Below are 26,400 nucleotides of genomic sequence, written 5' to 3'. Positions count from 1 at the left end.
TCTCACCGGGCGTGGTGGTGCAGGCTTGTAATCCCAGCATTTGGAAGGCTGAGATAGGAGGATCGTGGTTCAAGGCCAGCCTCAGCTACTACTTATTGAGGCCCTTGGCTACTCAGTAAGACCCTGTTTCAAAATAAAGAATAAAGTAATAGGGCTGGGGGGTGTAGCTCAGAGGTAGAATGCCCCTGGGTTCCATTCCCAGTACCATACACACACACACACACACACACACACACACACACAATCAGATTCTCATTGAGCTGGTTTGGGGCAGGGCCTGAGATTCTGCGTGTGTGTGTGTGTGTGTGTGTGTGTGTGTGTGTGTGTCTGTGCGCGCGAGCGCGTGCGTGTGTGTGGCACTGGCGATTGAGCCCAGGGGAGTTCTACCTCTGAGCTACACTCCAGCTCTATTTTACTTTTTATTTATTTTGAGACAGGGTCTCATCGAGTTGTGGAGGGCCTCACTCAGCTAGCTATGAACCCAAACCCATGAGCCTCCTGTCTCAGCCTCTCAGATACCGGGATTTGTGCTGGGCTTGAGATTTTGCACTTCTAAAAAGCTCTAGGTGATGCCCAGACTCAGCTTTCCACTCACATTTTCAAAAGCGATGACACACGGCACTGTTTCTCAAAGTATATCATGGGGCACACCGATCCCACAGGTTTGAGTAGCAAGTCCGGCTCTCAAGTTGGCCTGGGAAACCCTTCATGACCCTGAGGCTCGCCACTGCACACGGGTGTGTTCACGGCTCTGGGAAACTCTGTGGTGAGCGAGAGACCAATTCTAACCCGTGGTCCTCAAACATCCCTGACCATCTCAAACCTCTCCCTTTCTCTGCAAAACGTACAGGATTCACTCCAGCAGGGGATTTCCGATCAGGAGGAGGAGCATGCACTTTGTAGTCAGCCAGGCCTGTGTTCTAGGTTCAAATCTCGGCCTGGATACTTTCATTTTAATTTTTTTTTCTAATTTTAAATTTTAATTTTTGCATTACTGGGATGGAACCCAGGGGCATTCTACCTCCAAACTACACCCCAGCCCTAGTTTTGATTCTTCATTTTGAAACAGGGTCTCACTGAGTTGCAGAGGGCCTCACTAAGTAGCTGAGGCTGTCCGCGAGCCACGATCCTCCTGTCTCCGCCTCCCGAATGCTGGGATGACAAGCATGTGCTACATTCCTGGCAGCCTTCCTACTTTCTAGCTTGGTGACCTTGGGCTAGTGCTTTGACCTCCTTGAGTCTTAGCCTCCTCATCTTTAAATTTGGGACAGTAAAACATGTGGCGTGGGACTGTCATGAGGATTAAATGAGATGGAGAACATGAAATGCTTGCAACAATGCCTGGCACACTTGGTTAAGAAATGAAAATGTCTCATTTTTTCCTGCACTCACTCCTTTCCCTCCCTCCCTCCCTCCCTTCCTTCCTTCCTTCCTTCCTTCCTTCCTTCCTTCTTTCCTTCCCTCCCTCCTTCCTTCCCGCTGTAGTTGGGAAGTGCAGTTGGCCTTTTATTCTGGAACTGGCCAACCAGGATGGAATCTGTATGCTCATTGCCTGGGGAAAGTGGGTACCACCTCCTGGTTCCTTCCTGCCCAGTTGTGGGTTGGCTCATGCTGGTTCTCCCTGTCACCTTGCAGCTGCCCCTCCCTGGCACGTGACACCTCCTACACCCCAAGCTGCTCTCCTTCCTCCTCCTGGGCCTGAAATAGACCCACACTCGAATTAGCATACAGTTTGCAGAAGCACCTCGCGCAGTCCTGACATCCACGAGGCTGCCGTCTTTGGCCAGTTGGTGTCTGGGATGGGGACGGGAGCACGGAGAGGGACAAGGGTCCCCATGCTTTGCAGGAGTGGTGAGGACTAAATGATATGATGGGTGGGAACCCCGTACGTAGCCCAGGGCCTAGGGTGCTGGAGAAAACACTTGTCACTCAGGCATGGAGGCGCATGCCTATAATCCCAGTACTGGGGAAGCTGAGACAGGAGGACTGCAAGTTCCAGACCAGCCTCGGCAACTTAGTGACACCCTCAGCAACTTAACAAGACCCCGTTTCAAAGTAATAAAAAATACAATAGGGCTGGGGATGTAGCTTGGAGGTAGAATGGCCCCGGGTTGTATCCCCAGTACCACAGACACACACACAAAAAGACTTTTGACTCTTTCCTTGTTTCTCTGGGCAATGTTTTCATGGTGGAGCCCTAATGGCTCTTGGCAGTGCAGGAGCAGCCTGGGTGACTCTTGTTGCCTAGCTTGGGCACAGGGGTGGCATCTGAGTCAACAGTGGCCTTATCTGTGGTCTCGGAGATGGGAGGGCACAGAGACCTGAAACCTCCTGGAGGCTGGGAGAAAAGTGAATGGAATTCTGTGTGTGTGTGAGAAGGGACAGATGTGGGGGACAGACAGAGATGTGCCAGGGTGGCCCCGTCCCCGCCCACCTCTCCAAGGGGGCTGTGAGAAAGCAGAGACCCACCAACGGCCCAGCACAGGCAACAGCAAGAAACACCGGTCCACCTCCAAGGGACAGAAGTAGGCCCGGGCCCAAGCAAACCCCCTGCCCATCCATTCCATGAAAGAGAAGAGGAAGAGCTGTCTACTAGTGGCTCAGCCATGCTATGGGGTGGGGGCGAGGAGCTGAACCCCGGCTTGGGTCCCCCGGCCTCCAGGGAATTTCAGAGGTGGCCGGGAGCCTCTGCTGGGGACCCTGATGCCAACTTCAGCTCCGGTCCTGACCCCAGACCATCTGCCCAAAGCCAGGGCAGGGTTGTGCTTAGGAGAGGGCCACGCCGGCTGGGACACTTTTTCCCAGGGGTGGGGGAGGGCAGATCTGAAGTGGAAGTTGTGTCCCACTCGGAGTCCCCTGAGGGCATCCAGGGCCCAACAAGAGCCAGTGCCTTGTTTTTGGTAGCTGCAAGCCAGCGTGGAGTGGATGTCCCTGGCCGTGGGTGGCTCTGCTCCTAAGCGCCTGCCCCATGTGAGAAGGTGACTGTCCCCGAGTGGCCCACACACATCCCGAGGTCTGTGCGGTCCAGAACAGGGAGAGAGCCCAGAGTTGGGGCAGAGGAGAGAGAAGCCCATCTGACCGACCCAGACCAAACGCTCACTTGCAGTGGGAGACGTACCATTGACTAGGCCGGCATTTGCGCTATCAGCAGCGTTTGAAGCCGCACCATCTGCCGCTGCGGGGGGTGGGAGGGATGGAAAACGCTGTGTGTCACACTGGAGAAAAGCAACAGCCCTAAAGACATGAACCCACTGGCAAGGAGACTGCGTGACTCCCTCTTAAAAACAAACAAACAAGAAAACCCAAACCCTCATCTCGGTTGCAAATTAAGAAACTAAACTTGGGAGGTGAAATGTTCCCATGGAGACACCGTAAGGGTGCGGGAGACTCAGACTCAACATGGCCGTTGGAATCACACATGGGGGGTGACCAAGGTGGCCGGGAGGATGGCCTTCCTCAGTGGTGCGGTCTGGAGGCTGTCAGCTCAGGGATCAGGTGGGTCTCCTGTGGAATGAGGGGTTCTGGGCTGCCTATCAGGGCCAGAGAACCCCAGGAGCAGAAGCCAACTCCACATGTGCAGCGGCAGGTGCAGGCTGGGGTGCAAGCTATGACTACCATCACTGTGGCTGTAGGTGTCCTGGAAGAAGCCACCAGGGTGGTAACTTAGGATTGTGCCTGCCACTTGGGCCATGGTGCCTGGCCAATCGCTGCCTCCTCCACTCTAAACAACAGGCCAACAGTGGCCTTTGGACACCCTGCTATGAGATGTACCACCCTTCAAAAAGTGGTATCAAGGTGCCACATCTTGTGCCCAGGAAAGGGCACTAGCGACATTTTCTTAATTTAGAAATGAAGGCTGATATGAAATGGCCAATGACACCCCTGCAGCTCTTTCTTAGGGTGGGGAGCCGGGTTCTGTGGGGAGAAGGGCAGCCCCTGGTGGGTGAGGCGACCACACCGTGTGGTTAGTGGTGGGAAACGGGCAGGCTCTGTGGGGTGCTGCTGGGGGATGTTGGGACCCTGTGCTGCTGGTGTGTGGGGCTGAGGGTGCCGTCTGGCCTTGGCTACTGGATCAAGTACCACACGGGAAAGAGGACAGCGTGGGCCCTGGCTTGTCCTGTGGGAATGAAATCACACGAGGATCCCCAGACGGCCCCCAGACACATGGCCTCCTCCCACTGGGTGCTGGTGGTCTAGGGCAGGGCCTTGTGGCCAAGGCTACAACTACTTCTAAAAGCCCCACCTACCCTGAGGGGGTCTTACTGTACCTGGTAGCTGAAGGCCATCCCCCTTCTTCACACCTGTGTGATGATTTTTGAGACATGTTAATGAAGAAGCAACACACACAGCCTCATCTGCGCACGCACGCATGCATGCACATGCGTGCACACACACACACACACACACGCACACACGCACACCCGGCCATCCTGAAATGGGAACATGATGTTGGCGGTGCTAAGCTGGGTCTCTGGTCAATGTGGTGGGTTGTGAGGGCGGAGGGGGCCCAGCCCGGCTGAGCCTGAGATACTGGGTTCCCTCTGTTCAGTCCCCTCCGCGGCCCGCCTTGTCTACCCAGGGAGCCTGGTCTTGAAACACCGTCATGAATGCACATTCATGAGGGGCCTTGACTGCACTCCAGGGTTCACTGCGGCCTGTCTTCTTTAATGATATTTTCAAAAAACACAGGTCTGGCTGCCCCACGGCTGAGCCCTGCGAGGCCAATGCATAGCTCACAGCATCCTGTCCACCACTCAGATCTACCCAACTGCCTGTTCCCTGCGCTGGCCCCACCGTCCTGGCCAGAGTCTCCCCTGGTGCACGGACACGCTCCTGGCGGCCTCTGGGACTCCCAGCCGGGGCTCTCTCCTCCACTTCTCCCTCAGCACCCCATTTATTCTCTCTGGCCTCTTGATTTCCCAGACAACAAACATCTCAGCCCCACTGTTCCTGCTGAGGGGGACCATAATCTTGAGGGGGACCCAACAGGAAATGGGTTTTGCCCTCAGAAACAAGTAGCCTTCCATCCTTACCCAAGCTCTGTGCCCAAGTGCCCCCCACCCCAGTGTTGGAGGTGGTAATGGTGCCCTGCAACTCAGGGAGGGATCGTTGGCCCTCCTATCTCTCTTCTCCCCGGGCCCCAAGTTCTGGGCATTAAAGAGTGTCTCCTTGAGCACAGGGAAGGAGCCAAGAGCCTGAGAATGTGCCAAGGGGGGTGTCCCTGAGACTGAGTGCAGGTGACAAGTGAGGAGTGGGTCGTGCTGAGGCCAGGAGCCTGGGCCTCTGGCTACGAGCTGGGCCCTGTGAGATTGGGCTTCTTATGTGAACCTCCCTCCTCCATCCTGAGGGGGACATTCATCACAGGCGCATCTGTTGTGTTGGCAGGAGACTGTGAGTAGTAGACTCTTATTTTCATGGGGGAGAAAGAACCAGAATTGGGGCAGGGTAAATGGCAGCTCTGGTGGAGCTGAGAGGGGCCCTAGAGCGATGTATTTGAAGCCGCCTTCCTTAGAATCTCCTCTGCCTGCATCTACAATGAATCTATACTAGGTAGGGTTCGTTTTGTTTTGTTTTGAGCTCTGTTTAGTGGTGGAAGGCATTGCCTTGGGATGGGGGATGAGACCAGTGTATTCTGTTTCTACTGCTTGAGACAGAAACATCACCACAGGCTCAGGAGCCCTGGCTTGGTCCTGAGGAGAATGAGGGGCCTCTGTGACATGACTGGACAAAACAGAGACTAGGACAGAACCCTGGGGATGAAACAGACAGAGCCCACTTCGCCTCAGCAGGGCCTTCGGGATGAAGAAGGCAGCTGTTGGTACAGGGCGTTAACACAGAAGGCACTCAATATTCTGTTGAGTGAACGAATAAACAAAACAATGAAAATTGTGGCCTTAAAAGCTCCTCTCCTGTCCGGCCAGGGGGCTGCACTTACCTTTTTTATCTTTCTTCTCTTCCTCTTCTCCGCCGGCCCCCAGCAGTGTAAAGATGATGCCGGTCTGAGAGTTCACACCCACGGCAGTCACCACCATCCGGCCTGAACCCTCCATCACATGGGTCCCTGAGGAAGCGGGGCAAAAGCCAAGTTACCATTGTGCAGCCAAAGTCCCTTTCTTGAAGGAGTAGGAGAAACGAGCCCAGCTCAGCCAGCCCAGCTCCTTGTCTGCTGAGCTCGGCGGGGGGCAGCACCTACAGAGTGGGCTCACACTGTGTGTGTGTGTGTGTGTGTGTGGTGGGTCCTTTAAGATGATCTTACCTCAGGGCAGCTCTGGGATGCCTGGCACTGAAACACTTTTGCTCTCTCAGTACTCACACCCAGAGTCATCCCCTTGTCTTTCTCTCCTGTCTTCCTCTCCTGCCCTTAGGCTGAGCAGAGAATACTCTCCTTTCCCTACTGAGAGTATGTAGAACCAGGTCTCATTTGGCTGAATCCTGCAACTAGTAAAGAACCACTAACTAGCGGAGCTCAGTGGTGCACGCATGCAATCCCAGTGAAGCTAAACAGGAGAGCAGCAAGACCTGTCTCAAAAGTAAAAGAATAAGAAGGGCTCGGCGTGTAGCTCAAGGGCAGACTGACCAATAGTTCAATCCCCAGCTCCAAAGTAAGAGATAGAAAGAAAGTGCTAACTAAGTGCTGTTTAAAATGGGCACCATCTTCCCTCCTAAAGATTTGTGGAAAGAATTCAGGGACCGTGAATTTGGATGAGAAAAAAAATTACCCCCTCTGACTGAAATTTACTATTCCTCCCCATTGTGAATGCAGGTGTCAGACCCCAGGAGTGTCATCGGCACCCATGACGCCACTACGCACATTATGAGAACCTGGGATTCTTTTCATGCCACTTACAGCTGTGCAGATGTGACAGGCGGGCCTCCTGCTGCACAACGGAAGTGGTTACTAGGCAGCCTGCTAAGTCTTGTCACTCAGTGTGTAGTCAAGAAACACACTCATTTCTATATCACACATTAAACGATCCTTTTTCTTTTCTGGTGGTACTGGGGGTGGAACCCAGGGGCTTTCCTACCTCCAGGCTATACTCCCAGACCTATTTTATACTTTATTTGGAAACAGGGTCTCACTAAGTAGCTGAGGCTGGCCTTGAACCTGTGAGATCCTCCTGTCTCAGCCTCCCAAGCGCGGGGATTACAAGTGTGTGCCACCACGCCCGGCTTAAAAAAAAATCCTTTTTTTAAAAACATGATTGGTTTCCTTTGTGAGCCAACATATTTCATCTTATGTACTTCAAAGCTTTATTCTGAGTAGAGGTGACTCAGGGTGACAGCACACTTTCCAGGGGGGCCATGCTACAAGAAAAGCTATGGACCCCTTCCTAGAATTCCAGATTTCGCAAAGTGGGTTCCTACATTCTTTGGAGAGTCTGGAGGGGTATCTGTGGGGGTGAAACAGATCTACTCTTCCTCATCCTCTCTTTGGGGCTCTGTGTCAGCTTTTGTTTGGGAAGAGTCTTGCTGTGGCTCAGAGGCAGGTCTCTCCCGTGCAGGCTCAGCGTGGCCTGTCTAATACGACAGGGAAATTTGTAGTGGAGTGAGGATTAGGTGGAAAGGTGAAAAGATGCGGTCTAGTCACCGACGGAGTGTTACTGAGCCATGAAGAGGGAGGAGGCTCAGCCACATGCTGCCCTGTGAATGGCCCTGGGGGACATTACGCTATGTGAAACCAATCGGCCACAAAAGGACTATAAATACCATACGGTCTTACTCATGTGAGGGCCCTCGAATGGTCGCGCTCAAGAGATAGAATGCAGGATAGAGATTTTCAGGGGGTGGGGAGTTAGTGTTTAAGGGGGACAGAGTTATGGCTGGGGAACATGGAAGGTGTTGGTAGTACAATGTGCGTGCACCTGATGTCTCTGAACTGGACAGCTGGGTGCAGTATGGGGTGGGGGCACAGATGGCAGCCATGCCCAGCAATTCTGCAGGGAATGTGGCACCCCTGGGTCCTTGTCATCTAGCTGCCCCTGGGAGATGCCTCGGGGCAGTGTCCTGCACCGGGAAGGTTGTCTATCAGCGGTCACAGGACCCACTGGCCACTCCCAGACAGACAGCAGGTGCCGCCCTCTTGGTCTGTGGGTGCCTCCTGTGCACACACCAAGGAAGTCGGCCCCTGGACACTCTACTTAGTAATGAATCTGCATATGTGAATCCTGGCCCTCCAGATACCAATACCCTCCCTCACTTTAATTCTTACCACACTGGGTAGAAATACCTCTAGAATGTAGAACACCTCTCTTTTCTTTTCTTTTTATTTTTTTAGAGGAATTACTAGGGCATTACTACCTTTAAGATATACCCCCCAGTCTATTTCTTTATTTCTTTATTGTGGTACTGGAGATTGAATCCAGGAGCATACTACACCTCCAAGCTACACCCCCAATTTTTATTCTTTATTTTGAAACAAGGACTCACTAATTTTGTGGAGGCCCTCACTAAGTAGCTAAGGCTGGCCTCGTTTTTTTTTTTTTTTTTTTTTTTTTTTTTTTCCGGTGCTGGGAATTGGACTTAAGGCATCTACCTCTGTGCTACACCCCAGCCCTATATTTTTGTCCTTCCTTTCTTCCTTCCTTCTTTCCCTCCCTCCCTTCTTTCTCTCTTTTCTCCTTCCTTCCTTCCTTCCTCCCTCCCTCCCTTCCTTCCTTCCTTCCTTCCTTCTTTCGCGGTACTGGGATTGAACCCAGGGGTATTCTATTGCCAAGCTACAGCCCTGTTTTTTATTCTTTATTTTGAAAAAGGATCTCACTCAGTTGTGGAAGGCCTCACTACGTAGCTGAGGCTGGCTGCGAACCTGCAATCCTCCCAAGTAGTGGGATTACAAGCATGCGCCACCATGCCTAGCTTTTAATTATTTTTTATTTTAAGACAGGGTATAAGTTGCTGAGAATCTTGTTAAGTTGCTGAGGCTTGCCTTGAACCTGCAATCCTCCTGTTTCAGCCTTCCATGTACTGGGATACACACCACCATTCCTGGTCAGAAATCAGATTTTCAGAGAATAAGAATTCCCTGGCCAGGGAACAGGGGGACCACAGACTGAGTCCAGACAGTGACATAGGCTAAGCATCCCAGGCCTGGTGACTTTTTATCTACATCAGATCCTGGGGCCACTTGGCCCCTTGAGGTTCCATTTCTGGACATAGACATTATAATAACTTCTAACAAGCCAGGCACAGTGGCACATGCCTATAATCTTAGTATTTGGGAGGCTGAGACAGGAGGATCCCAGGTTAGAGGTCAGCCTCAGCAACTTAGCAATGCCCTCAGGAATATTACAAGAACCTATTTCAAAAAAAAAAAATTTAGCCAGGCGTGGTGGCGCACGCTTGTAATCCCTGCGCTTGGGAGGCAGAGACAGGAGGATCGCGCAGGTTCGATGCCAGCCGTGCTGGCTTAGGAGACCCTGTTTCCAAATAAAAATACAAAAAGTAGATCTAGGAGTGTAGCCCAGAAGTAGAAGGGTTTCCAGGAACCCCAGTACCACAAAAAAATTTAAAAATAGATCTGAAAGTATATATAGCTCAGAGGTAGAAAGGCCTGGATTCAATTCCCAGTACAAAAAATAAATACATAACCAGGTAAATAAAAAGTGCTGGAGGTATAGTTCAGAGGTAGAACATCCCTGGGTTTAATCCCCAGTACACACACATCACATATACACAGACCAAAAAAAAAGTATTAGAAGATAACTTATTCTTTTGGGGGGGGGGTGGTGAAGGGTGACGGGGATTGAACCGGGGCATTCTACCTCTGAGCTACACCTTCAGCTCTATTTTTTTTATTTTAAACAGGCTCTCACTCAGTAGCCGAGGCTGGTCGTAAACCTGTGACCCTGCCTCAGCCTCCTAAATCCTGGGATGACAGATACACGCCACCACGCCAAGCAAAGCCAGCTTTTTATAAAGTGCTTTCTTTCGCCCTGGTTGGGCAGCGTGGGGCTGTTAGAGAAGGGAACTGAGTTTGGGTGGGGGCAAGGGGTCCCTGGAGACTCCGGAGGAGGGAGAGGAGCGGGTGCACCTGGCTGCATCCGCAGCACATAGAAGCTAGAAGCAGCCACCGAGACGGTTTCTGAAAAGCACCTGCGACTGCTGGGCACTGTGCTACTGCCGCGAGCAACGTGGCCCTCAGTACATGTCACGAGTCATGATTTGAAGTCTCTGCTGTCTCTCAAGCCTCTGGACCTGGTCACTTGCCACTTTGCCCCAGGAGACAAGGTCCTAAGAGCCTAGTGTTTGATCAGCACGAGAAAAACAGTTAGCTGGGCGGTGAAGGCTCTGGCCCTCTAGCCTGGGCGGCTATTCTCCACCTCCACAGCATAAACAGGATGGAAAAAAGCGCAGGGGGCCAATTTCCACCCGAGATAATCAGACCTCGAATCGCCTTCTAATCTGATCGCTCCTGCCTCAGCGTCGCATCTGGAGGTGGGAGGAGGGGATGAAGCCCGGGTGGCTCTGGCCGCCTCAGCCTGGAGTCCCGGCCACTGGCAGTCAGGCGTGAGTCCATCCTTGGGTCCTCCAGGCCCAGCGGTGCCTGAAGATGCCACACAGCTCCCCGAGGCCCAGACTGCTCAATCAGCACCGTCTTTGGAGTGTCCCTCTCCATAGCCAGTCCTCCCTGGCTCCCCAGGGGAGGGACACTCCCATGGCTCCCCTATGAGCCCCTTGGGGACAAGGCCCGAGTGTGAATCTCCCCTAGGCCGCCTTGAGGAGCCTAGCTTGCAGCTGTTTCTCTAGAACCCTCCCCCCTCTGCCTCCTCTTTTTGTAATTTCCATGGTGGTATTTCATTCATTCATTCATTCATTCATTCATTCATTCATTTTTGTACTGCTAGGGATTGACCCCAGGGGTATCCTACATCCTAGCTACACACTTAGCCTTATTTTATTTTATTTTATTTTATTTTTTGGTACTGGGAATTGAACTCAGGAGCATTCTACCTCCTAGCTATATCCCAGGCCTATTTTTTTTATTTTTATTTTGAAACAAGGTCTCCCTAGGTTGATGAGAGTCTCACTACTTACTGAGGATGTCCTTGAACCTGTGACTATTCTGTCTCAGACTCCGGATACTCAGATTACAGGTGTGTGTACCACATTGCCTTGTTTTATTATTTTTTTGTTGAGAACAAGGTCTCGCTGAACTGTGAAGGGTCTTGCCGAGTTGCAGAGGCTGGCCACAGACCTGTGATCCTCTGTCTCAGCCTCCCAAGTACTGGGATTACAGGTGTGCGCCACTGTGCCTGGGTACCTGCGTGTTCCATCTGTAATGAATAATTCCACCTCCCCCATAAGTGGTCTTTCTGGGCTTACACAGGGCAGATTTATTTTGGGGTCACCCCTGTTCCCCATGCTTCCCTGGGTGGTACCTCATAGGGGTAGAGGTGAGAGCCCTTGGGGGTTGGGGACCCTTGTACCAGGCCAGGATCTAACTGTGCATGGTTCCTTGAACCATGTCCATGGTGTCCCATGGACACCCCTCTGTAGCCCCGACCTTGTCTGCCCAGGGCCCCCAACACACAAGCATGTGGGGGTTGTGCACAGAGAGCTCGGCCGGAAAACAGGTCTCGGGTCTCATTCTGATCTGCTGTGTGGCCTTAGGCCAGTCTCTCTCCTCTCCGAGCCTGCCTTTTGTCCTCTGGAAATGGGGAGTTAGCTGGCAGAGGTCAGCACCCCTCAGCAATGGCGTCTGGACATGCTGGAACCCAGGGAAACAGAGGCTATGTCATGGGCGAGGCAGGCAGCTTGGGAAAGACTAGGAAAAGGAGGGCCACGGCAGCCTCTGTGGGGGCAGAAGGTCCAGACACAGAGCCTCCTGCCCTGGCTGGGCAGGGGTGTCAGCTCCACACCGGGGGGCATGGCCCAGGCGAAGGTGGGACGGGCAGTGCGATGGCCGCGGGGTGTCTGGGCGCCACTGGGGCTCACGATGGGAGGGGTGAGTGAGAGGAGGGTGCCAGTGTTGTCTCTGCCTGATGCTGCATAGGAAGCCACTGAAGGCATTGGGGGCAGGGGCAGGGAGGAGGAGGAGGAATGTGGATGAGCGCTCACTGCCTGCCATGGGGAGCACCAAGCTGCTTTCCTCCCAACTGCAGGCGGAGTTGTGACGCCATCAGCACCCCCACCATAGGCGGGCAGTGGCTGGGAGGCGTCGGCGCTGTCTTGCCAGGACCTAGCTGCAGGAGATTGTGAGCAGAGCTGCCTGGGTAGCCAGAGTAGGAGGGGGCAGGGACGCGGGGGGCTGCTCACTGATGAAAGGGAGAGAGCCCAGGAACAAGGATAACGGGTCCTGCCAAAGGGATGGTCCTAGCTTGCCGGAACCTCTGACCTGGGCCGGCCTGCCTGCCTCCTGCCTGCCTCCTGCCTGCCTGCCTGCCTGCCTGCCTGCCTTCCTTCCTTTTGCAGTACTGGGGATGGAACCCAGGGACATTCCACCTCTGAGCTATACCCCCAGCCCTATTTTTCAGTCTTTTTTTTTAGTTTTTATTTTTTGGTGGTACTGGGGTTCCTGGAAGCCCTTCTACCTCCAGGCTACACTCCCAGACCTATTTTATATTTTTTTATTTGGAAACAGGGTCTCTTAAGCCAGCGAGGCTGGCTCCAAATCAGCGCAATCCACCTGTCTCCGCCTCCCAAGCGCAGGGATTACAAGCGTGTGCCACCATGCCCAGCCATCAGTCTTTTATTTTATTTATTTATTTATTTATTTATTTATTTATTTATTTATTTATTGGTGGTACTGGGGGTGGAACCCAGAGGCTTTCTACCTCCGGGCTATACTCCCAGAACCACTTTATATTTTATTTGGAAACAGGGTCTCACTAAGTTGCTGAGAGCCTCGCCTAAGTAGCTGAGGCTGGCTTCGAACTGTGATCCTCCTGTCTCAGCCTCCCAAATGCTGGGATTATAAGTGTGAGCTGCCACGCCCGGCTTTCTGTTTTATTTATTTTTGTACTGTGCTAGGGAGGGACTGCAGGGTTGCTTGCATGCTCGGTAAGTCACTCTACCATGGAGCTACACCCACAGCTCTGTCCCTTGGTTTCTGACCTGGCAACAGAGGAAGGTTCAGAACTTTCTTAAGATGCAGGCTCAGAACCTCCCCCTTCAAAACAAAACAAAACAAACAAACAAAAAAACCCCAACCCCCCAAACAAAACAAAACAAAAAACAAAACAAAACTCAGATCCATCTCAGAGGACAGAAGCCGGCTTCCCTGGGCTGGCCCAGGTATTGTCTGTCTTGGGCCAAAGCCTAGTGTTTTGGGAAGTGGGGCATGCTGTACCCTTAGTAGCAAAGCTAGAGGGGCCTTGCCTTACTAAATGGCTCTCCTGAGACCATAGAGGGCAAATGACTGGCCACGGTAGCATAGGAGGACACAGGGCAGCCGAGGCCTGGAACCCAGGGCTCCTGGACCTCTTGGCTTTGGCCTCCTGGGAGTCTGCACAGGGAGACAGACGGATAGAGGGAGTCTTGACTTTGGTAAGGCGGCTGGAAGGTTAGGATCTGCTTCCTGGCACGGACGCCAAACAGAGGCGTCCTCCTCTACCCTCTCAACACTCTCCTTCGCAGACAGTGGGCAAAACGTCCCCCTTGCAACAGCCCTGTGCAGTAGGTTTTGGTGCCAGCGCCGCCCCAGCCCCTCCGCCCACCTGTGGCCTTTCTGGCTCAGAGAGGTTGAGTGACGGCCCAGGGTCACCCAGCCATGAGCGGTGGAGCCGGGACTTGAACCCGTGCTCTATCCACTACACCCCGCTGCCTCTCGTGGAGAAGAGGCAGGGTAGTGTAATGGAGAGAGTGCGGGCCGAGCGGCAGACGGCGTCATCTTAGGCTCCCTGCGGCGGCGGCCATGGCGGCAGGTCTGGCTGTCTGCTTGGAATGGCCTTTGCTGGGCGGAGTGGGCAGCGGGCGCTGGGACGTGAGCGGCGCTCAGCCTCGGTCCTCACTCCTTCCTACCATCCTACCCCACAGACCTGTGCTGCCTCCCCGGGCACTTCCAGGACGTTCCTCCAGTCCGCCTTTGCACATGATTGCGTCTGCTGTGAGGGCCCTGAGCTCCTACTTACCCTTTAAAACCCGGTGCAGCAGGACATGAGGCTTTTTGATGTCTCTGCAGGGATGGTGTTCTACTTGGCTGGTACCTCATCCCTCCAGGTCTCCCCATCCCTTCTCTTGCCCCTTGGTAGCCAGAGGCAACTCTTTCTTTCTTTCTCTCTTTCTTTCTTTCTTACAGGGGATTGAACCCAGAGACATTTTACTTCTGAGCTACACCCATAACCCTACAGGCTGTTGAAGTTCTCCCTAAGTAGCTGAGGCTGGGCTTGAACCTGCAATCCTCTCTCAGCCTCCCAAGTACTGGGATTACAGGCGTGTACCACCATGTCCAGCTCAGAGTCAGTTTTTTTTTTTTCTTTCTGTTTTTTGGTGGTACTGGGGTTCCTGGAAGCCCTTCTACCTGCGAGCTATACTCCCAGACCTATTTTATGCTTTTTTAAAATGTTTGGAAACAGGGTCTCTTAAACCAGCGCGGCTGGCTTCAAACCTGTGCGATCCTCCTGTCTCCGCCTCCCAAGTGCGGGGATTACAAACGTGCGCCACCACGCCCGGCCAGAGTCAGCTTTTTAAAATGCATGTGTGAGCAGCCAGTGCTTAAAACCATCAGAGTATTCCACCGTATGTGGACCAATATCCGAACACACCAAGGATCCAGAAAGATTGCAACCCTGCTGGGTCTTCCTCTCCCCATAAGAAAGCTTTGGCATCTGGCTTTTCAAGAAACCAAGCCACTAGAAGGTCAGGGGCGCAGGATGGGATTCGCAGCCCATTTCATCCACTGCCGTAACCCCAGGGCATGCTAAGCACACAGTAGGTTCATTACATGGTTGTTGAGAAGGGTGAAAGCTTACACAAGGGGCTGAGCTTTCCAGAGGCCCCAGAGCCAAGGACTGGTGAAGGGGCCCCTCAGACAGCCCTGCACAGGAGGAGAATCTGCAAAGGGACTGTGGTGGGGCCGCAGCTCACCTGACAGCAACATGGGGTCCTTGTCCACAGACTTGCGCACCTGGTCCGACTCCCCTGTCAGGGAGCTTTCGTCAATCTTGAGGTCGTTACCCTGGATGAAGAGGCCGTCGGCAGGCAGGAGGTCACCTGAGCAGGGATGGCAGGGGGGTTAGCAGAGTCTCGGAGACCGAGCAGCCTGCGGGGTTCCCCGGAGATGTGACGTGCTGCCAAGGGAAGGCTCTCTATCCCAGACTAGGCCAATGGGCGGTTCGCCACGTGGATGGTGCAGGCCCCGGGGGCTGAGGTCGCACTAGCACAAAGCGGCCACACTCGGGGAATGCTCGTCACAAAGCACTTCTCTTGGTCTGGTTTGGATCTGGGGCCCAGTGTTGTCTGTGGTCCACTCTTCTCTAGGCTAATACAGCTTGAGGAAATTACCTTTTTAATTTCATTTTTTTTGTAGTACTGGGGATTAAACCCAGGGTATTCTACCTCTGAGGCACACCCCAACCCTATTTTATATTTTATTTTGAATCAGAGTCTCTGTAAGTTGCTGAAGGTCTCATTAAAGTGTCCAGGCTGGACTCAGACCTGTAATCTTCAAGTGGGTCTCAGTCTCCCAAGTACTGGGATTGCAGACATGTGCCACTATTCCTGGCTTGGAAAATTCTCTTGAAAGAGACTGGTCTATCTTGGTTAGGCTGAGGAGACCCCAAACAAAGTGCCTTATCAGGGGGAAATCAAGCCCTCCCCGGCAGATTTCTAATATCTCACTGGCTGCCTGCCTCTACTTACCCAGCACATATCTAGTTCCCACCCTCTTTGGTGGCAGCCTATTTGCTTTTTCACTAGCAGGATCACAGGTCCAGAATATTCACTCATCTACTTCTGCTCCCTCTAACACCTCCTCTAGCCCGGCAGCCATCTGTCCACACCAAATCACGAAAGGAAAACAGATTTTATCTCATACACCCATTCTCGGTATTCCCAGCCCTTTCTTGGGACATTGAGCTGAGAAAGCATCTGAGACTGTATTCAGACTCAGAGCTGTGATTGATTAGTAATGTCTGCTAGGGGTAGAAACTTAAGGAGAAGGGATACGCGTGCCATGTATCTGACACTTGATTTTTACGGACTCTGGAATCCTATCTCTCCCAGGACCTGAGAACATCCTAGCCTGAGATGTGCCTTCAGGGATCCAGCCCTTCCCTTGACCAGTCTCTTTGCATCTGCCTGGCCCATCTCCCCTCTGCCTAGACAAGCCACAGGATATGGCTCAGTGGCTGGGACACACACACACACACACACACACACACACACACACACACACATTTATGGTACTGGGGATTGAACCCAGGGCCATTCTACCTCTGAGCTACACCCCCAGCCCTATTTTATTACTTTCTATTTGAAACAGGGTCTCACTAAGTTGCGGAGGGCCTCACTAAGTAGACGAGGCTGGCCTTGAACCTGCGATCCTCCTGTCTCTACCTCCCAAGTACTGGGATGACAAGTGTGCACCACCATGCCCAGCTCAATTACCATATTTGATCTGGGCGATGTCACCAACCACAATCTCGGCCACAGGGATCTGGACCACCTGGCCAGCCCGGACCACGGTGAACTTTTGCTCCTGCTCAATGCGGCTCTGCAGGCCCCGGAACTGTTTTTCTTTGCTCCAGTCATTGAAGGCTGTGACCAGGACCACACAGATGACCGAGAGGAGGATGGCGGCCCCCTCAATCCAACCGGCTTCTGCTTCCCCTTCATCCTCAGCCCCAGCCTGGGCTGTCGCGCATCCTGCGGAGAACAGAAGGAAGCGGGTTGGTGGGGCGGACCAGTCAGGAGGAGTCTCCCCACCTGGGTTTAAGGCCCAGATTTGACAAGTAACAGAAGCCTTTGCCCTAGCTGGGTGATCCTGGATAAACGACCTTCCCTCTCTGAATCTCCGTTTCCTCTTCTGTAAAATGAGAAACATATTCTTTATCTTGAGGGTGTGTTGTGAAAGTTGAAATTTCATAGCTGGGGGTGGTGGCCCATGCCTATAATCCCAGTATTTGGGAGGCTGAGACAGGAGGATGGCAGGTTCGAGACAAGCCTCAGCAACTTAGTGAGACTCAGTTTCCAAAAGAAAAAAAAGAAAAGAAAAATAAAGAGCTGGGGGTGTAGCTCAGAGGTAGAACACTCTTGGGTTCAAACACCAGTACTACCAAAAAAAAAACAACTTTTTTTTTCTTTCCTCGAAGTAAGATGCAAGGAGTCTTACTCCCGATGGACTTGGTGTGGCAGAAGCTCCTAAATCAGAAGAAAAGAGAAGCAGCGAGGCTGGGTGGGGAAGAAGGCGACCCATACTGCACTTGCCTTCGGGTCTAGAATGCAGTGTTTCTCTCTCTCTCTGTCTCTCTCTTTCTTTCTTTTTTTGTGGTGCTGGGATGGAACCCAGGAGTATTCTACCTCCAAGCTACACCCCCAGCTCTATTTTTACTCTTTATTTTTTTTATAATAGGGTCTCACTGAGTTCCAAAGGGCTTCACTAAGTAGCTGAGGCTGTTCTTGAACCATGACCCTCCTGCTATCTCAGCCTCCCAAATGCTGGGAGTACAAGTATGTGCTACCACACCTGGCTTTCTTTTTCTCTCCTTCCTTCCTTCCTTCTGTCCTTCCTTCCGTCCTTCCTTTCTTTCTTTCGCGGCACTGGGGATGGAATCTAGGGGGCAGTTTACCTTCAAGCTGTACCCCAGCCCTATTTTTTTATTCTTTACTGTGAAACAGTGTCTCACTGAGTTGCAAAGGGCCTCATTGAGTAGCTGAGGCTGTCCGTGAACCGCGATCCTCTGGTCTCAGCCTCCCAAATGCTGGGATTAAGCTGGGCGTGGTGGCGCACACTTGCAATCCCAGCATTCGAGAGTCTGAGACAGGAGTATCTGAGACCAGCCTCAGCTACTTAGTGTGGCCTTCCATAACTTAGTGAGACCCTGTTTAAAATAAAGAATAAAAAATAGGGCTAGGGGTGTAGCTTGGAGGTAGAATGCCCCTGGGTTCCATCCTCAGTAATGCAAAAAAAAAAAAAAAAAAAAAAAGCTTGGATTACAAGCGTAGGCCACCACGCCACACCTGGCTTTTCTATTTTCTTTTTTGCGGTACTGGGAATGGAACCCAGGGGCGTTCTAAAAGCAAAGCAGCTGAGGCTGTCTGTGAACCAAGATCCTCCTGTCTCAGACTCCCAAATGCTGGGACTATAAGCGTGTGCCACCACGCCTGGCTTTTGAATGCAGTGGGGTTTTTTTGTTTGTTTTTTGTTGTTGTTTGTTTTGTGGGTCTGGGGATGGAACCCAGAGGCATTTGACCTCCAAGCTACACCCCCTGCCCACTTTTTTTTTTTGAAACAGGGTCTCACTCAGTTACAGAGGGCCTCACTAAGTAGCTGAGGCTGTCCTTGAACTGTGATCCTCCGGTCCCAGCCTCCCGAGTGCCGGGATGACAAGCGTGTTCTTGATGTGCCTGCTTCCCATTCTTCCAGTAGAGAGGGTGGAGGGGTGGGGTGGGGAGGTCCCCAGGCAGCAGGGCAGGGCCGGGAGCCCCCATTCTGCGTCTGCCCTCCAATGTACTGCTTCTCGCCCCACCTGGCATGAGCCTGGGGGAGTCTTTGTCACATCTGCAAAATGCGGACCCATGGACCACCCCTCGGGGTTCAGGAGAGGAAGGCAGATGCTCCTCAGCTTATAGGCGGTTCCCAGCAGCCCTTGCTGGGTGAGTGCAGTGGAGTGGAGCCACAGGCCCTCAGTGACCACAGTGACCCTGCACCCCACACCGTCACACCTTGTCTGTACCCCAAACTGCTCCAGGAAAGCTAAGCCCCTGCAGTGAAGAGAAACAGAAAAACACCAGGTGCACCGGGCACAACCCAAAGGTGGCTCCCATCCTGGAATGCTGAGCCTCAGCTGGTCCAGCCTCTCCCCGCACCTCTAAGAAGACCTCCGAGAGGGAGAGCTGGTCTTCTGATTATGGATGAGAAAAAGGAGGCCCAGAGCTGCTGGGAATGGCCTTGAACCTTCGATCTTCCTGTCTTAGCCTTCCAAATATGGGCATTGCAGGTGTGTGCCACTGTTTGGCTTATAATTTTTTCTTGTTTTATTTTATTGTGGTACTGGGGATTGAAATAAGGGGTGCAATATTTCTCTTTTTTTTGGTGGTACTGGGGTTTCTGGAAGCCCTTCTACCTCCGGGCTACACTCCCAGACATATTTTGTATTTTTTTATTTTTAGAAACAGGGTCTCTTAAGCCAGCGAGGCTGGCTCTGAACCTGCGCGATCCTCCTGTCTCTGCCTCCCAAGCTTGGGGATTATAAGCGTGCGCCACCACGCCCTGCCGGGGTGCTGTATTTCTGACCTACATCCCCAGCCCTTTTTATTTCTTGAGATAGGGTTGCAATATGTTTCCTCAAATCTGTGAGCCTCCTGCCTCAACCTCCTAGGTGTGTGCCATCACTCCTCGCTCCAGCAGGTGTGTGTGTGTGTGTGTGTGTGTGTGTGTGTGTGTGTGTGTGTGTTAGGACACAGGATGCTGGGGATTGAACTCAGGGGCAACCTGCCTCTGAGCGACACCCTCAGCTCCTTTTTATTGTTTTGAATCAGGGTCTCAGTAGGCTGCTGAAAGTCTCACTATGTTGCCGAGGCTGTCCTTGAACCTGGGATCCTTCTGTCTCAGCTTCCTAAATTCTGGGATTACACGCTGCACGCCACCGTGCCTGGGTCCAACAGGATTTTTGGTTGTTCTGCTGGGGATTGACCCCAGGGGCATTCTACCTCCAAGATACACTCCCAGCACGATTTTTTTTTAAATTCTTTATTTTGAAACACAGTCTCACTAAGTTACGGAGGGCCTCACTAAGTAGCTGAGGCTGGCTGCAAACCCAGATCCTCCTGTTTCAGCCTCCCAAGTGCTGGGATGACAAGCATGTGCTACCATGCCCGGCCCCAACAGGATTTTGATAATGTAATGATGGAAGGAAAGAAAGTAGGGTTGTGGCCCTATTCCACCATGAATGACATCCGTGGAGACCTAAAGGCTGAGAAGCACAGTGAACCTTGCTAATTTTTTTTTTTTTTTTGTGGTACTGGGGGTGGAACCCAGGGGCTTTCTACCTCCGGGCTACACCCCCAGACCCATTTTATATTTTATTTGGAAACAGGGTCTCACTAAGTTGCTGAGAGCCTCACTCAGTAGCCGAGGCTGGCTTCGAACCTGCGCGATCCTCCTGTCTCGGCCTCCCAAGCGCGGGGATTACAAGCGTGCACCACCATGCCCGGCTTTATCCTTGCTAAATTTATAGAAACCTAGCAGTCAGCTCTCTATCTGTAGGTTCTGCCTCTGGGCATCCAACTGGATAAAAAAGAATAAGGAAGAAAAAAAAAAAAAACCCAATTGGGTCTGTACTAGCATGTTTAGACTTTTTCTTGTTATAATTCCTGAAACAATACAGTGGAATTGTATTGCCGTTGTATTAGGTACGATGTGTCATCTCGAGATGCTTAAAAGCAGGTGTGTGTAGGTTCTATGCAGACACCAGGCCACTGTGTACGAGGGACTTTAGCATTCCAGGATTTTGGTATCTGCACAGGGCTGGGGATGTTGCTCAGAGGCAGAACGTTCCTGGGTTTAATCTCTACTACTACACACACACAGTGCGAAAAAGAGGAAAGAAGGAAGGAAAGAAGAAAAGAAGGTAGAGAAAGGAAGAAGGGAGAGAAAGAGGGAAGGAGGGAGGGAGAGAGGAAGGAAGGAGTTCGGAGGGTTGTGTCCCCATTATGGCAATTCGTGTCTTTTGCTAAGGATTGAATCCAGGGCATTTAACATCTGAGCCTCATCCCCAGCCCTTTTATTTATTTATTTATTTATTTATTTATTTATTTATTTATCTATCTATTTTTGCGGGTCTGGGGCTGGAACCCAGGGGCATTCGACCTCCGAGCTACACCCCCTGCCCTATTTTTTATTCTTTATTTTGAAACCAAGTCTCACTGAGTTACAGAGGGCCTCACTAGGTAGCTGAGGCTGTCTGCGAATCGCGATCCTCTGAGCATGCCCACCACGCCTGGCTTCCCCAGCCCTTTTAAACATTTTTTTTTTTTTTTTTAGTTTGAATCGGGGTCTTGCTTAGTTGCTGAGGCTGGCCTCGAACCTGTGATCCTCCTGTCTCAGCCTCCTAAGTACTGGGATTACAGGCGTGAGCCTCTACCCTCAGCTGCATTAGAGGCTTTATAGGAAGAGACCTACCTTCCTTCCTCCTTTCCTTCTTTCCTCCCTCCTTCCTGCCTTCCTTTCTTCTCTACCTCCCTCCCTACTTTTTTTATTTTTTGCAGTATTGGGGATGGAACCCAGGGGCATTCTACCTCTGAGCTATACTTCCAGCCCTATTTTTTATTCTTTATTTTTGAAACAGGGTCTCACTGAGTTGCAAAGAGCCTCACTAAGTAGCTGAGGCTGTCCATGAACCCGCATCCTCCTGTCTCAGCCTCCCGAATGCTGGGATAACAAGTGTACTCCACCACGCCCGGCTTTACCTCCCTCCGTCCTTCGCTGTGCTGGGGATGGAACCCAGCTCTACCCCTGAGCTGTGTCCCAGCCCCAAAAGAGCAGGGCGTGAGCCAGGCACTTCCCCTGTCTCATGTGGCGCCTTCCCTCTGCCATATTATGACGCGGCGTAAGCCCCTAGCCAGACACTGACATCTGGATTTAGAAATTTGAGAACTATGAGACAGAATTTCTCTTCCTGATAAATTCCCCGGCCCCTGCTACTCTGTTATGGTAACACAAAGTGGAGTCGGACGCTGGGTGACCTTGAGCTCTTCACCTTTAAGTGGGCATAAGCGCAGCTCCAACTTTATGGGGTTATCAGGACGCCGTCTTGCCTGGCATACCATAAGTGCCCAATAAGTGCCTACTGAAATGATCGCTACCATTGGCTTTAACTTTCGCATGTCACCCAAGCAAAGATGGGGCTGAGGCTTTGAGTTGGGTCTGGCTTGGCTTCTCGCTGTGGCAGCCATGAGCCCTGGGTGCCCATGGTGTGCATGCCATGGTCGGGCGTGTGTCAGGTGCAGGGCGGGAGGCGGGGCTCCAAGGACTCACCTTCATTGCTCTCGCCAGGCGGGTGGTAGAAGGACAGCCCCAGGGATATGATGGCCGCGATTTCCAGGATAATGAGCGTCACGTCTTGCAGTGCTTCCCACACCAGCTGCAGGAAGGTTTTTGGCTTCTTTGGAGGTATAAAGTTTTGCCCAAAAATCTGCTTTCTCTTCTCCAGGTCTGGAGCCGTACCTGGCAAACCTGTGGACAGAGTGCAGACAGGTCGGCTGGGCTTAGGAGAAATGTGCGTGTGCCTCCAGCAATTGCTGGGCAGAGAGCAGGAACAGAGGGACTTCCAGGTACCTGGCCCACGAGCCCAGCGCTTCTGCAAGCCTCTGGCCCTGCACGGGCACCTGTCAGATGCCAGAAACACCATGCAGTGGTTTGATTGGTAGTCCCCCCAAAGATGCAGCTGCTCGAGGGCTCACAGTGGGGTGCCGTCCTCATAAGATCATCGTAAGCTGGAAATATAAGTCAAAAGTGCATTTCAGCCGGGCGTGGTGGCGCACGCTTGTCATCCCTGCGCTCGGGAGGCGGAGACGGGAGGATCGCGCGGGTTCAAAGCCAGCCGCGCTGGTTTAAGAGACCCTGTTTCCAAATAAAAAGTATAAAATAGGTCTGGGAGTGTAGCCCGGAGGTAGGAGGAACCACAGTACCACCAAAATACAAAAAAGTGCATTTCAAAGCTGGGCGTGGTGGTGCATGCTTGTAATCCCTGGACTGTGGTTCAAGGACAGCCTCATCTACTTAGTGAAGCCCTCTGAAACTCAGTGAGACCCTGTTTCAGAATAAAGAATAAAAATAAGGCTGAGGGTGAAGCTCAGAGTTAGAATGCCTCTGGGTTCAATCCCCAGTACTACAAAAAAAAAGTGCATTTCATGCAACTGAGCTACAGAATGGCATAGTTTACCGTGATCATACAGTCAGAATACTTTTATTTTTTGGTTCTGGGGATCGAACCTGGGGCACTCTACCTCTAAGCTACACCCTCAACTCTTTTTATCATTCATTCATTCATTTACGATACTGAGAATGGAACCCAGAGGCATTCTACCTCTGAGCTACACCCTCAGCCTTATTTTTTATTCTTCATTTTGAAACAAGGTCTCACTGAATTGCAAAGGGCCTCACTAAGCAGTAACTGAGGCTGGCCTTGAACAGCTATCCTCTTGTTTCAGCCTCCCAAATGCTTGAATTCCAAGTGTGTGCCACAATGCCCAGCTTTTTATTTTTTTTTTATTTTAAAACAGGGTCTTGCTAAGTTGCTGAGGCTGGCCTCAGAGCTACAGACCTCCTGTCTCATCCTCCTGAGCACTGGTTTACAGGCGTGAGCCATAATGCCTGACCCGGAGACATGTATAGCAAGCTACTCTTGAGCGTTCATCTCAACCACAGCCTGACTTACGATAACGCACTGAACATCTTCTGCAATCTAGTGAATTCTGTACTGGAAGCAAAAACCGGGATGGTTATAGCCCTCGTGCTGTCTCTATGATGCAAAACCCTAAGTGAGATGAAGCGTTGAAGTATCCGTGGCCAAACCTGGGAGCCTGCAGATGTGACTGCATTTGGGAAAGCAGTCTTTGTCGATACGCTACGTTTGGAATTGTGTGTGTGCGCGCGCGCGCGTGCGTGTGTGTGTGTGTGTGTGTGTGTATGAATGTGTATGTGTGTGTGTGTGTGTGTGGTATTAGGGATTAAATGCAGGGGTGTTCTCAATCAAGACATGGGCAAATGAACTAAATAGACACTCCACAAAAGAAGAGATACAAAGGGCCAATAGATACATGACAAGATGTTCTTCATCACTGGCCATCAGGGAGATGCAAATCAAAACTACACTGAGACTCCATCTAACCCCAGTCAGAGTGGCAAGCATAAAGAAATCAACAACAAATGCTGGCGAGGATGTGGGGAAAGAGGAACTCTTTTACTCTGTTGGTGGGAGTGCAAACTAGTTCAGCCGCTATGGAGATCTGTGTGGAGATTCCTAAGAAAGGTGGGGATAGATCCACCATATGATCCAGCTCTACCACTCCTGGGTATTGTTCCAAAGGGGTTGAATTCAGAGAAATACAGCAACATATACAGACCTATGTTCATAGCAGCACAATTCGTAATAGCCAAAATATGGAACCAACCCAGATCACCATCAACAGATGAATGGATAGCAAAACTGTGGGAAATACACACAATGGAATTCTATTCAGCCATAAAGAAGAACAAAATTATATCATTTGCAAGAAGATGGAAAGCCCTAGAGAACATTATGTTAAGTGAGATCAGCCAAGCACAGAAGGAGAAGGTACAGATGTTTCCTCTAATATGCCCAAACTAGGGAACACAGAGGATACCAGTGGGACTCCAGGTAATGGAGGGGAAATACCAGCAAAGTTTGAATGGAAAGATAGGAGAGGAGGAAGGCTGAACTTGATTAATGAGGGTCTACATCCGAATATGTGTAAAATTATGAATAAGTCATGGTTACCCTGGACAATCATTGGTGGGAGGGGGGAAGGGAAAACGGGGGTGGTGGGGAGAGGGCACCAAGGATAGTTTAAATGTATACCATTTATGTTCAATAAAAAATTTGTTTAATAAAAAAATAAAACCTTAGAAAAATAAAATTGCCTATTGGTTACTGTGTTACAAATTGAACACCGAACAAGATTATAATTTCTGTTGCTAATATTGAAAAACAACTTCTTTATTTTCCTAATCTTATGTTGTCTGCAATATTTTCACGAGTAGCAGCAACTATATAAACGTTTCTAATCCTTTTAGGTCTTTTACTAGTCTAGGGATCCCCCCAAAAAATAAAAATAAAAAAATAAATGCAGGGGTGTTCTGCCTCCAGGCTACAGCTCCAGACCTTTTTGAAATTGTTATTTTGAAACAAGGGCTTAGTTGCCCAGGGTCTTGCTAAGCTGCTCAGGTTGGCCTTGAACCTGTGATCCTCCTGTCTCGGCCTCCCAAGTTCTCGGATGACCACCACACCTGGCTGCACCTTATTATCTTCAGAATAAAACCTGTGGGCTTCAACCCGCTACTCTGGCCTTCGGACTTGCCTCCAACCTATGTCCATAGCCTCCTCCTCCTGCGCTCCATGTGTCCACCTCTGTGTTCCCCTCTGAACTCATCTGCACCAAGACATGGCTGACAAACAACTGGTGGACCCCCAGGTGCACTCACCCTTGAGAAGCAGAGCCTGGTAAGGCGAGCCTCCCACAGGGGCCTCAGCGTGTGACCGAGGGGCGGCTCTGGGGAGAGGCCTCCTGACGTTCACGCTTCATCAGACGCCCCCGAGTCTCCCCGTGTTGCTGAGCGTGTCATTCTGTTTTTCCCGTAACCACTGTCCTGCCTTGGGTCTCCAAGCCAGGGCTGGCCTCTCCCTCCCTCCATTGGCAGCTGTGCCCCATTCTCGGTAGCCCCAGCCTGCTCGTAACCCAGCTCTGACCACAGCAGGGCTCACGGAGTTGCTGTGGCGCTCTGGGGCTGCCCCAGGAACCAGCACTGGAGGCCTTAGACTCGTCCCCCCTGCTGGCTGCGGGTCACATACACGAGCGAGTGTTAGCATTGGGAGCCTGGTCCAGGATGCCTCTGGGCAGAGTTCAGCATGAATGGGCCCTGGCGGCTGGGTCTTGGTGAGGATGGGAGGGCGGACGGAGGGTCTCCAGTCTGCTCCTAGGAAGGGACCATCAGAGGGACCTCTGAAACAGCACTGTGAGCATGCTGGCTGGGGGACCGGAGCGCTTGCCTGTTACAGTTACGCTAGAAGTCTACTGTGCCGCAGAGCTCGCGTCGCCTGTTATATTTATAAATTCAGTGTTCTACTATGACACGAGTCTGGGATTCTAGCAGCAGGATGTTTGCTGGCTCATTCACTCGGTCTGTTTTTTCTGGAACCCCCGCTGTGGGCCCAGTCTGGTGCCAGGTGACAACACCGTCCACACTGCAGGGTCAGGGTGCGAGGGCGAATGCGTCCCATAATACCTGGCACCAGGTAAGCGTATTGCACTATTATTATTTATTATTATTATTTTGGCAATACTGGGGATTGAACCCAGAGGCCTTCTACCTCCAAGCTCTACCCCCAGACCTTTTTATTTTTTGTTTTGTATTGCGGAACTAGGGATTGAACTCAAGGGCATTCTACCTCCAAGCTACACCCCAGCCCTATTTTTTTTATTCTTTATTTTGAAACAGGGTCTCACTAACTTATGTAGGGACTCACTAAATAGCTGAGGCTGTCCAGACCCTGCAATCCTCCT

The 26,400-nt window shown here is 51.6% G+C and overlaps 1 protein-coding gene across 8 annotated transcripts in view; it reads right to left on the bottom strand.

Moving 5' to 3' along the window:
- The window catches only part of ATP2B2 (ATPase plasma membrane Ca2+ transporting 2), a gene marked incomplete at both ends in the record, with an annotated part of 95,204 nt that overhangs the window by 46,329 nt on the left and 22,475 nt on the right, over positions 1–26,400 (bottom strand). For 4 of the 8 annotated variants that reach the window (XM_080718061.1, XM_080718062.1, XM_080718063.1 and 1 more), the window contains 4 exons: positions 5,936–6,061; positions 15,022–15,147; positions 16,543–16,800; positions 22,133–22,330. In XM_080718061.1, coding sequence (XP_080574187.1) covers positions 5,936–6,061; positions 15,022–15,147; positions 16,543–16,800; positions 22,133–22,330 — 708 coding nt within the window. Of the gene's footprint in view, positions 1–3,118; positions 3,176–4,268; positions 4,302–5,935; positions 6,062–15,021; positions 15,148–16,542; positions 16,801–22,132; positions 22,357–26,400 lie in introns of all 8 variants that reach the window. The other 4 variants (XM_080718057.1, XM_080718059.1, XM_080718060.1 and 1 more) reach the window with 2 other exon arrangements.

This window comes from Muscardinus avellanarius (assembly GCF_963383645.1).
Source record: "Muscardinus avellanarius genome assembly, chromosome: 22".
Lineage (NCBI taxonomy): Eukaryota > Metazoa > Chordata > Mammalia > Rodentia > Gliridae > Muscardinus > Muscardinus avellanarius.
Note: the sequence above shows the minus strand (reverse complement) of the source record. Positions and strands in the feature narration are given on the sequence as shown.